Here is a 15,239-nt window from a genome sequence, read left to right on the forward strand (position 1 = left end):
TATCAAGTAAACTGCGTATATCTAACGACACAATAGAGACGCTCAATACTTAATCATCTTAAGCTGCTGCACAATACGCAACCGAAGCTCACATCGGCTTATCATTCCAACAATGCGAGTATCTCTCTATTGAAAATTACAAATTTGATTACACTGTCCGTCGTATGTACGTATAATGTAGTTACAACGCACAGCACACAGAGTACAGTTCTTTGTGCCACATACATTGCAGTATTATAGCCGGCTCGACTGCAACAAAGCTCGACTGGAGGATGCAACAATGCAAAATGCACTCACACATGGGCTTGTGGACTTAAAAGTTTTCCCCCCCGAAAAATTTGTAAATGACAACCACGTTTGGCATGCAGACGACATCGACTACTCTTTCTCCACTCTACTATATGTTTTTTTTTTTTTTTTGTGTTGGTTGCAACCAGCAACAACTTATTGTGGTTACAAATTGTGGCAAAAGCTATCAATGATATTATCAGCGCACAGAGTGAACAGAAAACAGACAACAGACTTTTGGTCCGGCCGACCAACCGAGCGACTAACCAACAGACAGACAGACGGACAGACAGACGGACAGAGCAACCATATGCAAGCTCAATTACATCCGGTTGCAGTTTCAATTTCAATTTGCCGTAACCAAAGTTGAGGTAGTGAAGAGGGAAGCACAGAGGCAGCCAGAGCACAATGCAGGAGCCGAGGAGGACAATTCATATGCCTGTGGCTGCTGCTTGGCATAATATTAATTTAAATTAGATAGATGCTGGCGAACAGCAACAGCAATAGTAACAGCAACAGCAACCGGGGCAACCGGGACTGTGACTGCGACAGATGGTGTATCAATTTGCATGGAGGGTAACTAGCTTTTGGCCAATGGCTTGCGGTGTAGGGCAATAATGGGCATAATGCTCATACGCTTCCATTCACCTGTGTGCTAATCATTTTACAATCGGTTTAGCGATCTCTCTCTCTCTCTCCCCTCACAACGCACAAATGGAGCATGAAATTTGCGAATTCGACAAATGCACAGAGTGGACAACGGACAAAGGACATCGGAACCGGAAATTCCGAATAGCTTGGCTAATTAACCATAAAATGCAGTTAATATGTTTTCACCCAAAATTATTGTCGTTTGTTTGTGTTTTATGGCTGACTGCATTGCATTAATAAATATTGATCAAATGCAACTGCATGCACAAAACAATTTTTGGGAATTTTCACAACTGACAACTTTGCACATTTTTTTCTTCCTTCAATTTTTTTGCACAAATTAGCAAAACAAATTTTTGGCTTTTTGACGGGTCAGCGAAAAACGTGCTCATTGGGGTTAAGCCAATTAATATGAGAATGTCACCACTCACACACACAGACATGGCGACCAAACAGATTTCCGTTTCCGTTGTGCATTAGTCGCTTCGTGCAACATTTTGCGGCGTGGAGTCGCCAACGTTGCCGCACATAAATTATAGCAAATTGTTTGCATTTAATTGCATGGTTTGCTTGCCACTTGCCACTGTTGTTGTTGTTGTTGTTGCAACTTACCCATACATATTTCACTTAAATATATGTTGAATTCAGTAAGGTAATCCGGACACACACACACACACATACGAATGCAAGTAATCAGCATGTTTGTGGATTTGATGAAGTCCCGCTAATTAAGTGTTGCCTCCTCAGACCGTTTATCTTGCGACTCAGCTGTCGGTCAGACTGTTATCGAGTTGTGCAACATTGTTTTGCAGCTACATCCAGCAACATCCATTACTCAGCAAATATGACAACTGCTGACAGCTGTGCATATCCTTTGGACAGCTTACGACTTCCAGCCAAAGATAAGCGATATCTTTGGGCCCCAAAACAATCGCAAATCTCTGTAAAGTCTCTAGGCAAAGTGATTTAATGTTAAACACACACTTAAGTAATTGCTGCTGGGGTTTATTAAAGTTTACTGCACAAAATAATTTATGCCTTCACTTGACAATCGGCCATGTTCCACAACTCGGCCTGCATCACAAAGAAGTCAGTCAACTCAGTGAGACTCAAGCCGGACAGCAGATCATTAATAGCTGGCAGAGAGTAGGTGGCAAACAAAGTGTTGACATAAGGCTGAATCTCCTCGGCGAACAGCAGCGAGAAGGACTCGATGAAGTTGTTCACAAAGTTATTGGCAGCCACATCCAAATACTTGTCCCAGTTGTCGACCTTAACGCCAGCCACAAAGTACTTCAGATCGAAGTCACTAATCTGCAGTCCATTGGAGTTGTTTGCGCTCTGCGCAAAAGTATATTCGCCAACGAAGCGCCAATCAATCAGTTTCTTGTTGATGAGCACATTTTGGCGAATGGGCAACGGAAGACCGCCAACACTGAGATTACCCTCCAGCTCATAGGCACCCAAGATTTGCAGTTGTGGGAAGATGACATCAAAGTGAGCACGATTTGTGCTGTCGTTGTAGCCACCGCTCAAGATCTGGAAGTTGTTCAAGCCAGAGATGCGAATGTTGCTCACATTACCCACAAGGTTGGTGTTTCCATTGCTGTAGTTGAAGGCTTGGAAATCGACGGTCAATGGAGCCAACACTGGCAAATTCCCTGCAGCATAGCCGCAAGGAATGATCTTCTGCCAGGCTTGCAGGAACATTTCCACCGCATCGGAGTAGCCTATCAAGGCGTTGTCATAGGTGGAAGGGTAGGCACTTGTGGCAGCCACCAGCAGAGCCAAAATCAGTGAAAACTTGCCCAACATTTTCCGTTTATTTCGTTGGAAGGTAGAAAGAACTCTATGAAAAATAGTTCACATGCCAAAGTCTTTTATAGCGACATTGTTATCTATGCACGTTGATTGATCGCATTTGAATTGGTTATTCGCATTAGGCGTTATCGTGAATCGCGTTGCGATCTAATAATGTGACTCAACAAATGGCTTGTATTGTAGATTGTCTTCGGTGGGGTTCGCTGCAGTGATTCACAAAGCATTAATTTTATACCGTCTTTAATTTGTCGTTATGAAACTCTAAATAAGAAGGATTAACTGATAAGAACTCGTGCGGTAGACACAAAAACAAAGTAATATTAAGCCTGTATAACTGATAATTATTCCGCCATCGAGGAGTTCCCTCTGCACTAAAGTGTGGCACTTAGTTTAAGTTGTTTGTGCCTGACGCATCGTGATCTGTCTGCCATAGAAAATCGCCGCTAATTGTGTTAAATGAAGCATTCACCATGCCACAATTATCGTCTCGCATCTGCCCCATAAAATCGAAAGCAGCAGCAAAGTTCGCTCAATGGCGAAAGGCGCCGCATCTAATTGAGGCGCTCGTGCAATTTACACTTCGGCAAATCATCTTCATGCTATTTGTCTTCCAATCTATATATATGTATGTATGCCAATGGATACATCGTTTACGATATACGTAATCGGGGCAGCCGCATCAGCATGTAAATTGCATTACCTTTTTGGCGAGGGTTCTCATTCTCATTCTGCGAAGCCTGGAGCTTCGCAGCTTCAACTTGCGTAATGCAATAAACAGCTCGTAAATATTTTGATACCAATTTTCCAGCGTAATTGACTCAACGGTACTTTGAATGTCAAACAATAAATTCAATTACCAATACACATGCGTCTCCCACTTCTCCACACTCTCTCACACACAAACACACACATACACATGTCAGTATCGGTGATGCTTAACCCTACCGTGCACGTGCTACAGCTACAGCTACAGCTACAGCTATGGCTATGGCTGCGATATACCCCGAAAATCTCACAAGGAGCGGGCGCTGTAAAACCAAAGCAAGCGGAAAATCAACGCACAAGTCGATAAACATTTGTATGAACAGCAAAACGGCGGCGGCCCGAAACAAAACAGCCAGCAGAAAAAAAGAAAAGATAAGTTTGGTAGTTGCCCTTAACCCGTAAAACAATTTCATACAAAAACCAAATGATGCTCGGGTCAAAAGAGGGATGACGCTTATGTGCTGGCAATCATTTAAGGCGTCTCCCAAAAAAAGCAAGTAAGAAAGCTTCAATCGAGTGTACTCGACTGTCAGATACCAGACAGCCATAAAAGTTTAAGTATACCAAATGTATATACCAAAAAAATAAATAGATTCCGATTCAAATACTACATTCAACATTTAACATAGAATACAAAATATACTGAAATCTATTTTTGGTATATTTATGTACTACTATACTATATTCAATATGTACCATAGAATACAAAATATACAAGATTGGCAGCCTATGCAATTCAATTGTGTGTGCTCGAATGACAGATACCCGCTGTCCCTTTTCAATAGAAAGCCTAAATATTAAATATACCAAATGTACGAGTATATACCGAAAAAATAATGAAACATACCGAAATCTACAAATAAATTCAAAATTTAACATAGAATTCATAATATACAAGATGTACTGAAATCTATATTTAGGATATTTATTATTATATTTATTATACTATAGAATACCAAATATGAAAGATTGGCTACCAATGCAATTAAGACCCGCCATCTAGAGTCGGCTTAAGCCATATAAAATTATTATTTTAATACCTTCTAAGACTCTTACATATATTTTAAATTATATAACCTATATAATTTATCGCCCGAGATGGCTTTCTCTGCTTATTATATACATTTTAAGTTCGCACAAAGTTATCATACCCTTTTACCGTCACGGTAGCGAGTATAAAAAGGACTCAAGTAGGGTATAAGCGTAGGCATTAACCCCTTTACGAGATGCAAGCCTTTTAAGTAGTTTCCACCTGGTAGCAGAAATTAATCAAGTTTACTACTCAGCTAGATTTTATTGGAAAAATGCAGAAAATAGTAGTAAATGCTGCTAGTAAATAGTAATATCAATAAAATTAAATAGTTGTGGGTGAGTAGAAGAAGTGTGTAGAGAACCTTTAGCGGCTGCCTTATCTCTTATCTATTACACCCACAGAATGCTAAACGAGAAAAAAAAGGAACTCATGCCAGTCGACTGGGCCCCGCATTTATGGTGCACAAATTGAAATTTATAAGAATATTCTTGGTGTGTTAGACGCAAATAAAAACAAACACAACAGCAACAACAAAAGCTGAAGGAAACAACCCCGAAGCCTAAGATGGCGAGGACGAGGGCGAGGGCAACAAAAGCGGCAGCAACAGCAACAATGACAGTCAAACAATGCAAAATCAATTTAAATTTTCATCTCCCGCACACAAAGAAGTAAAAATGGGTGAGAAAATCAGTAAAGCAACCGCAATCTTTTACCAAATTGTTGTGCCGTGTGTTGGCTGAGTGTGTGTGTGCAAGGGTGTGTGTGTGTGTGTGTGTGAGAAGGGTGTCACTAGCGCAGCCGCCACGCAACTCAATCATAAGTAAATATTACACAGACACACGCACACACACACACACGCTTGCGAGGAAAATAAAAAATAAGGAAACGAGAGCAGGGGAAGGAGGAGCGCGCAAGGATCACAAGGAGCAGTCAGTGGCAAGCTTATTATGCCCTCGGGTAAAATATAAGCAGGCATGCAACAGAAGCGGCAGCATCAGAAGCGGCAGCGGCAGCAACAACAGCATCGGGTTGGCAGGCGAGACACGTTCTAATAGATTTCCAGCCTCTCGCCTTTTGACGACGTCGACGTTGGCAGCTCGTACAAGTTACACATGTTGCCTTTGTTTGGCTTCCTGTCACACACTCGCACACACACACACACACGAGGCATTTGACATGACATTTGCTGGGCGCTGCCTCAATTTAAGACCGTAAATCCTTTATTCAATTTTTAGCCATGAACGCCTAAAAGTATGCAGCGCGATAAGCGCGTCACAAGCAAAGCCCAAGGATTTTCAAGAATAAATAAGCATTGATTAAGTAGCACAGCCCCAAAGGGCACATAAATCAGCCAGCAAGGGAGTTACAATCTCTATATACTACTCTATATACATTCATACCATTTTTTGGTTGATATATCTATGCAAATCGTTGGCAATTGATTTGGCTCTGGCAAATATGAAAATTATGCCATTGGCTACAATAAAAATGAAGAAGAAAGCCGAAACGTAATGAATGGAAAAATTGGTGAGACGAACTGCAATTGACAGGCAAACGATGATACGCATTGATTGAAAGAGAGTGAGAGAGAGAGAGAGACTACTCGCTGCGCCCAGAAGCCAGCCGGAAGCTGGCTCACAACTAATTGGACATCCGTTTTCCGTGCTGCTGCGATTATCGGGTTCTGTCCTCCCCCCATCAGCGTCCGTCACCCAACCAAACAAGGTAAGCTAAGTAAGTATTTCTATTTAACTGTTGTAAATTTGTGCCACGTTATTAACGCCACTTTGAGTGCACGGCACGACGCTGCGTGCGGCGCCAGGACGCCAGGAAGCGATGCTAAAAGGTCGTCCCCGGGCTCGAGCATAAAGTATAAAGACCCATGGCTACAAATAAAAGCAATGGATTCATCTACTACTAGCTTCGTCTGCGTCTCCGGTTTTAGCTTCAGCTTCAGCTTCGGCTTTGGCCTAAGCTGTGCCAGCGCACTTCCATTTCCGCGCGCCCAACCTGGAGACGGACACAAAAGGCAACGTGCAATTGTCGGTGTCGTTGGCTTTATTTAATTGAAGTCAATTACACAGCTGGATATGCCAGCAACGCGCCAGTCCGAATCCCAGTCATCATCATCTGGCTGGGCAGACAGCTTAGACAGCGCTTGAAAGCGAAGCCGGAGCCGGAGCTGGAGCCAGCTGGTTGCCTCATTAGATCAATGCCGATGTCAATGGCGACATTGATGTCTGCACGCTCGACGTCCAGTTAGTTAATAAACGTTGCCCGTGGCGATGAAAATGGTCTCAGATTTTGTCATTTACTTTATAGTAAGTACAATGCCAAATCGCACAAATCGCATGTGTTAAACTTTTAAGTGCCTGAGCACTGCTGGGGCTTTAAGCCGCTTAGCCCCAAGGCTTATGCCGTGATGACAACAAAAGACTTGGCCAAGATCAATGGGCTTTACAGAGAGACAGAGAGAGAGAGGGAGAGACACACATAGAGAGTCAAAAGTTTCGCACAAAAACCACTTCAAAAGCAGCTGCCTTTCAAGTGGTGTACGCTGATTGTTTGCCACCTGATTTCAACGTAGTCTAACAACTATACTATATACAATTTGGCATTCATTAACAGCACACTTATAGGGTAACCCAGGGCACCCGTAGCCCATATTCTATTCTGCAAAACATTCCCCTTGACCCGCTTGCCCGCATGCAAGCGCCTTTTGTAATCAAACTCAAGCAAAAACTTAAGCTAAATTAAGTTTTGATAATTCCTAATAATCCATTCAAGTAAGTTTTCCAAAAATGTTTGCTCACTTCTCTGTCGATTCAGGTGACGAACACCAAAGTACATCCATCTGCTACTTATAGAGAGAGAAGAACTGTTTGTCCATGGCCTTGCCTTGGTCTCTTCTCAGCTCTGAGCTGCGCTGCTCTTCAGCTTTTGTGGTTTACCATCTCGTGAAAGGTGCCGGGGGTATCAGCTTTTGTTGTTTGTCCCACTGCAAATTGAATTTGAAAATTTTCCTAGATTTAAAATGTCAGATAGCGGGCGACTTATTAGAACGGGATATACAACAACAACAACAACATCAACAACATCAACAACAGTTCCACACAAATGCAGCTTAATTTACGGAATACTCAAAACTTTTGCGGTGCGTCAGCCAAACACTGCAACAAACTTGCATAAAAATGTAAATCAACTTAGAAATATTTTGTTATTTTAAAAATTTTATCACAAATAACTTTTCAACATTTTTCAGCTGGTACATTCCACAAATATCTAAAATTTGTTTCACTATCATTGTGTCTACATATGATATAAATTTTTTTGGTCAACATAAAATTTTATATCGTCTGAATTCAAAAAATTCCAAATATTTAACATACATTATTTATAAATAAAAATAAGATATTATGTTAATTTGAATTAAAAATTATATTTTCAAAGAAAAATGTTAAGTAATTCTATAATAATAAGCTCTGAAGCCGTAAAATATTTTAGCAATATTTTTCCATAGTGTATCTAGTCATAATACAATAATAATAATGTAATTTTAAGTAATAAAGATCTTTAAACATGCAATTGATAATTGCAAATTATGTTTTTACTAGACAAACATAAAAGTTAATAACAAAAAAAGTTGTGATGAAAAAAGTCAAATCTAAAACACAAATTCCCCTTTTTTCTTTTACTTTTGCCTGAAAATCAATACAATTTTTTTATCGATAAGTTTATCACAACAAGCAAATAATAATAAAAATAAACGCTCTACTTATAAGGCAGCGATGTCGCTCTGCCAAACTTTTACTAAAGTTAGAAAATCAAAATTAGGCCAACAACATTTACACTTTGAGCGCAACTTTGATGCGTAGCATTTCTCGCCGTGTAATGGCTTTGAAAAACTTTGAGCGCAAACTATTGTTGAAAAGTTTTCAATTGAGAATATTAATTTAGTCAATACATGTGGGCGAAATGCGCAAAGACGAAAGTGGCAGCCGCAACAAAACCCAAACAAACGTTAAAAGTTTTGCGGTAACACAACGGAAATCCAAAGAGGCCAAAACCCCAGCCGGAGTGCTTTACTCGCTCTGCTTCAGGTAAAGGAACAGAGTGGAGTGGAGAGCGGAGAGTGGAGAGTTGAGAACGGAAAACGGAGAGTTGGTAGCCGGTAGTTGGTAGTCGGTAGTCGTTGGTTGGTAGCTGGGGGGCTTAAAGCGACAACGCGCCGGCATAATGTGGTTTTTGTGGCGCAATTTCTATTAGGCGAATTGTTGTTGCATGTATAATCAAGAGCTTTGCTGCCGCGCTTGTGCCACACACACACACCCAACCCGCCTGCGCTTGACCCCAGCTTGCCCTGCCAAACACACATACACACAAAGAGAGACAAAGACACATACATATATACCTTGGCCCAATTAGCATTGTATCTAACGCAATTGGCTGTGGGCCATGCTTTGTTGTGGTCACATTCCACAGAGTGGCATCAAGTACCTGGGCCCCACAAATTAAGGCAGACTCACACAGACACACACACACCGGCACACACACACTATTGCTGTTGTTTAAGCATAAAAATAATTCGGTCAGTTGTCACTTTGATGTGCCCAAAAATGTTGGCAACGCTTGTTTAGCCGCGAGCGCACTTACAACTCCGCTTCGCTTTCCATTCCCTTCCTTTCCCTTCCCCTTATCCTCATTGCCATGCCTCTTCTTATTATGTATGTATGGATGTGTATATTTGTCTGTCTGTCTGTGTATGTGTGTGTGTGTATACATAAGAGAGTTCTTCTTCCTGCAGGGAATTAGCATACAGACTGCAGTCGCTCCCCAGATCCTGTGCGTCCGGCCAACTCATGTTACGTACATCATCAACGACCCCGGGGGGCAGCAGCAGCAGCAGCTGTTGTGCCTCCCCTGCTACAGCTTTACCTGCTGCCTGCCGCCTGCTGCCACGCGTAGCCACCTTTAGATTTGTGTCCGAAAAATGTTTTTGCTGGCATTTGCATGGAAAACCGAACGGCAAACGTCATCATGGTCATCGTCGTCGTCGTCGTCGTCGTTGTAGTCGTCGAGCTGAGTGCTGTACTACATTCAAAGTCCATTCAATCACACACGCATATCCCCGCCCTGACCTCCGCCCCTTCTCTATACTGCACAAATGCAGACGGAGGAGGAGTAGAGGCAAAACCTGATACCTGACTGGTCGGCAGGCAACCAACCAACCATCCTTGATGTGGACGTCTTTGCCCAGCGGTAACAACTGTCCGTTGCAGAAGCCTCTGTTGCTTTGTTTCAACTGAAACGTATGTGTCTGTGTCGATTGTGATACGTGTGTGTAAGTCTCTATGTGTGTGTGTGTGTGTGTGTGTGTGTGTGTGTAGTGACGCAGCTTGTTTCCGGCACGGCACCAAAACAACACGACTAAGGAAAGTAAAATGGCGCCTGCAGTGAATTGAACTTTTGCATTTTAAGCGAAATGTTCAAACAAAGCAGAGCAGAGCAAAGCAAAGCAAAGAACAAGAGAATAAGTCTCAACAATAGCTTCACATGTAGTACTCGTAATACTCTCCTTCACTCTCGCGAGTTGAAAGAACCCAAATGAAAATGGTCGAAACAATAGCAGCCAAAAATAATGCAACGTCCAACAAAAAAATGCATTTTCATTGCCAAAATACCAGAGCGTACCTGGTTTTCAACCTTCAACCAATCACAGAAATAAAATGGAATTGTTGTGCGTAAGTTTTTTGCCAACTAACAAGACGCATTAGCCTGCAGTATTATATTTAATTGTAAGAAAGCAGAACAATAGCAGTACTTTAATCGAAATAGGATTCCACACAGCAAAACAACCAGCTTTATCAGATCATTATCTGTTGCTCAAAAGGTAATCAAAATAAATTACTGCGACTATTTCATTCAATAAAAATAATTTGTTAACATTGTGTAGCTGACAGAAAGCAATAGAAATAGTCAAAAGAAATACCATCAATCAAAATTGATTCCACCTTAAACGTCAAAGCATGCAAACTACTCAATACAAAACATATTAAAATCCTCCACCATAAATATAAATAATGAAGCACATCTATCAATTAAATGCTCATTGAGTTTATTATATCGTTTTTTCGCTTAGGCCTGAACACTGCAATCAGCATTGTTCCAAATATCAGCCTGAGCCACAAAATAGTTGGTCAGCTGAGTGAGGTCCAATTCGGAGATCAAGTCATTGATCGTGGGCAACACAAACATGCTGAAGAGAGTGTTCACATAAGGCTGGATCTCCTCGGTGAACAGCATAGAGAAGGATTCGATGAAGTTGTTCACAAAGTTATTGGCAGCCACATCCAAATACTTGTCCCAATGGTCGGACTGAACATCACCAACAAAGTATTTCAGATCGAAGTCACTAATAAGCAGTCCATTGGAATTACTCTCAGCAAATGTATACTCGCCAACAAAACGCCAATCAATCAGCTTCTTATTGAGGAGCACGTTCTGGCGAACGGGCAAAGGAAGACCGCCAACACCGAAAGTACCCTCCAGCTCATAGGCACCCAAGATTTGCAGTTGTGGGAAGATGACATCAAAGTGGGCACGCTGAGTGCTGTTATCATAGCCACCACTCAAGATTTGGAAGTTGTCCAAGCCAGAGATGCGAATGTTGCTCACATTACCCACAAGGTTGGTGTTTCCGTTGCTGTAGTTAAAGGCGTAGAAATCAATGTTCAATGGAGCCAACACTGGCAAATTCTCTGCAGCAAAGCCGCAAGGAATGATCTTCTGCCAGGCTTGCAGGAACATGCCCACCGCATCAGAGTAGCCGATCATGCTGTTGTCCTGGGTCACAGGTGTGGCACTGGCAGCAGCCACCAGGAGAACTAGAAGAAAAGACTTTGCTATCATTTTGCTTGGTTAATGGTAGAAAGAACTGTGTGAAGAGCTGTTCGCACGCTTTGTCTTTTATAGCAAAAACGTTATCTAGAAATTATGAATAGCGAGCATTGATCGATCGTGGTAAAATTGGTCGTTTGTTCTTATCGCATGCGATCTATGTATATTTTACATATGAGTCAAGCGGATTAACTCAAAATGATTTCGACTTAAACGGCGCTTTAATTATGATTCATCGGCAGCATGCAATTTTGATTTATTCGACAGGGGACTTTTTATAATTTATGAAAATTAATTGGTTCTTGAAAAATTATAATCACTGCAATCATGTACTTATGTCAAGCTAAATCGTTTTTCTCTAAAAATAAATGCCAAAATTTGAATTCTCGGAAAAGGTGGAATGTTTATCCTTTTAGCACAGAATATAATTCTATAGAATATAATCATCTGTTTTCGCTGAAATTAACATTTACTGTTCTTTGTTAGACAAAGTTCTTGCGGTCCTCTTTCAAAATAAAATATTTTAAGCCGTATAAATCGTTGCATCTGTTCTAACATACAATGAAAATTCTGTTAGCTAACTAGAATATTTCATGTTTACTTTGAAATTTTTAGCGTTCAATTTCCAATCACATAATGCTATTCCACCTTATACGGTGTTTGTAGTCTATGTATGAAAGAAAAAAAATTAGAACTTACATCGAAATCATTTTGAATGCATTTTGAAGGCATTCTGAAGGCAGTAAACTTTTAATAATTTTTAAAATCTACATTCGACTTTTCAATTCTTATAATATTTGATTACTCTATTCAATGCTATAATATCTAACCGTTGCCTAAATGTCAAGTTAACCAATAGAATGAAATTTCCATCAATCAAAGCGCTTTGCATGCAGACCATAGATAACGTTTCGGCTATAAAAGACAAGGCTTGCAAACAATTGTTCACAGTATTCTTTCTGCGTTCAACGAAACACAATAAAAATGATAGCAAAGTCTTTTATTCTAGTTCTCCTGGTGGCTGCTGCCAGTGCCACACCTGTGACCCAGGACAACAGCATGATCGGCTACTCTGATGCTGTTGGCATGTTCCTGCAAGCCTGGCAGAAAATCATTCCTTGCGGCTTTGCTGCAGAGAACCTGCCAGTGTTGGCTCCATTCACTGTCGACTTCCAAGCCTTCAACTACAGCAACGGAAACACCAACCTTGTGGGTAATGTGAGCAACATTCGCATCTCTGGTCTAAACAATTTCCAGATCCTGAGCGGAGGCTATGATAACAGCACTCAGCGTGCCCACTTTGATGTCATCTTCCCACAACTGCAAATCTTGGGTGCCTATGAGCTTGAGGGTACTTTCGCTGTTGGCGGTCTTCCTTTGCCCGTTCGCCAGAATGTGCTCCTCAATAAGAAGCTGATTGATTGGCGTTTTGTTGGGGAGTATAAATTTGCTGAGAGTAATTCCAATGGACTGCGTATTAGTGACTTCGATCTGAAATACTTTGTTGCTGATGTTCAGTCCGACCATTGGGACAAGTATTTGGATGTGGCTGCCAATAACTTTGTGAACAACTTCATCGAATCCTTCTCTATGCTGTTCACCGAGGAGATCCAGCCTTATGTGAACACTCTCTTCAGCATGTTTGTGTTGCCCACAATCAATGACTTGATCTCCGAATTGGACCTTACTCAGCTGACAAACTATTTTGTTATGCAAGCTGAGATGTGGAACAACGCCGGCTGCGCTGTTCAGGTTTAAGAGCATTAAATCCATGTTGCTTATTTACAACATCAATATCAATTGCAATTAATAAAGCAATAAGTTTTTCTTTCCTATTATTTAACATACTTTTTTAACTAATGGGTTATTGAAAAAAATATGTTGCATACTTTCGAGCTGACTAAAATAAGTATACGACATGGAAACACCGCGAGCTTTGAATATTGATAGTAGACAAGCAGTACAATTTGCTCTCAGCGCTGAACTGCTTGCACTGCTTAATGAATGGCGACTTCTTCGTTTACAATGTATTCGATAACATCTTATTATTTTTTAATGAAAGTACTTATTGATTATATTGGTTTTAAATGAATTTATCTAAATTTAACTACTTACACAGCTAAAAGTCAATATCCGATAGAATATAGAAATGAAAGTAACACCTAAAAAACAGTAAAGAACTTCAAGCAGTTGAATAATGTTTCTAATATTAGAAATTGATAAGATCGTACAAATTGCATTATTAGCATATGTATGCATATTCCGACTTGTGCACAGGGCCACTGTTATTGCATTTAATTATAAGCTTGTACAACAAGACTTTAAGTAAACAAATACCTGTGTTCGATAAAACAAAGCAAATGGTAATCAATCAAAGATATGTTTTATCAGTAAAATAGTGAAAATTATAGCTATAAAGGGGACACCATTTAACACTTATTTCATAGTGCTTTCTACCGTTTAGTAATCAACATGATTCGAAGAATTTTTGTATTTGCCTTTTTAGTGGCCATTGTCAACGCATCGCGTTTGACTAAAAAGACCAAACCCTTGCCTACGACTCTGAAGGCAAATTTCTCACCTCTTGCTCTGAACGCAACTGCAGCCAACTATGGTGATGCCATCTCCCAGTTTCTGCAGGCCTGGAAGCAGATGATACCCTGTGGCTATGCTGAAGACAATATTCCAATCTTGGCCCCGTTAACCCACGATTTTTCCAGCTTCAATTTCTCCAAAGGCGAGACCAGCTTTGTTGGCAATTCTAGCAACATCCGCATCTCGGGTCTAAACAACTTTATTGTCCTCAGTGGATCCTTCAATGTCAGCACTCAGAAAGCCAAATTTGATATCCTCTTCCCAGAGATACAGATCTTGGGCTCCTTTGCCGTGGAGGGTGTCATGAGCATGCTTGGATTTGCCTTCCCCGTTCGCGAAGTCAGTTTGCTTAATGAGAGATTCCAGCAATTGCGTTTCGTTGGCGAATACACCTTCGGTCAGAGTCTTATCAATCCCACTGGACTACGCATTAGCGATTTCCATCTGCAATTCTATTTGGCTGATGTGAAAATCGACAACTGGGACATTTTGTGGAACATTTCACTTAACGAATTGTCTAATACTTGGGCTAGACAGATAATTAGCCTTGCAACTAAACTAGTTCAACCTAATGTAGATATGTTGTTATCCCTCGATGCGATTCCTATTATCAATGATATGCTCTCCGCTGTGAACCTTGATCAGCTGTCGCAATTTTTGGTCAATTCTGCCAACAGGTGGAACAGTGCCAACTGTCAAGTTCAGGCATAAAGGCATTGAAATATTTAATAAATAAGAAGATTATCACAAATGTTTTATATTCGTTTATTTTACCACCAGAAATCGCTTTTTAGTAATTTTTGAATTTTAAAATTTCCTGCGATAAAAGAAGAAGTAAATTTTTAATGTAAAATCAATGTGAGTATCTAATTGTGATATTTCAGGATGTTTCTAATAAATTACCTTGTTAACAAAATAAGCATACAAGCAGAACGTATACTTAATGCGTATTACTCACGCTTGTACAAGCAGTGCAATCTAAGGCAGATTTCCACTGCTTGCACTTTATGATAGATTGCACTGCTTGCCTATTTATGTATGTAGAGTCTGCATTGTAGACACAATCAGTATTAGCAGGCATTCAAATAGACGATCTTTCTCAAACTCGATTTCTCAATAAATAAAGATTAATTTAAAAACTTAAGATTACACTTAACATACAAAATATACATGTGATATCAAGTATAAT

The 15,239-nt window shown here is 40.5% G+C and overlaps 4 protein-coding genes across 4 annotated transcripts; 2 read left to right on the plus strand and 2 right to left on the minus strand.

The window, feature by feature from the left end:
* Window positions 1-1,971: 1,971 nt before the first annotated feature.
* Window positions 1,972-2,754, minus strand: LOC117573603 (uncharacterized). Its single transcript, XM_034256899.1, has one exon. The coding sequence runs from the start codon at window positions 2,752-2,754 to the stop codon at window positions 1,972-1,974; it is 783 nt and encodes a 260-aa protein (XP_034112790.1).
* A 7,939-nt stretch (window positions 2,755-10,693) lies between these two features.
* On the minus strand, window positions 10,694-11,467 carry LOC117573604 (uncharacterized). The gene has a single exon (XM_034256900.1). It carries the CDS (start codon window positions 11,465-11,467, stop codon window positions 10,694-10,696), a length of 774 nt encoding a protein of 257 aa, XP_034112791.1.
* Window positions 11,468-12,439: 972 nt separating this feature from the next.
* Window positions 12,440-13,213, plus strand: LOC117573605 (uncharacterized). The gene has a single exon (XM_034256901.1). The coding sequence runs from the start codon at window positions 12,440-12,442 to the stop codon at window positions 13,211-13,213; it is 774 nt and encodes a 257-aa protein (XP_034112792.1).
* A 714-nt stretch (window positions 13,214-13,927) lies between these two features.
* LOC117573606 (uncharacterized) lies at window positions 13,928-14,761 on the plus strand. Its single transcript, XM_034256903.1, has one exon. The coding sequence runs from the start codon at window positions 13,928-13,930 to the stop codon at window positions 14,759-14,761; it is 834 nt and encodes a 277-aa protein (XP_034112794.1).
* The last annotated feature ends 478 nt before the right edge of the window (window positions 14,762-15,239 follow it).

The sequence above is a fragment of the Drosophila albomicans genome, chromosome 2R, assembly GCF_009650485.2.
Source record: "Drosophila albomicans strain 15112-1751.03 chromosome 2R, ASM965048v2, whole genome shotgun sequence".
Lineage (NCBI taxonomy): Eukaryota > Metazoa > Arthropoda > Insecta > Diptera > Drosophilidae > Drosophila > Drosophila albomicans.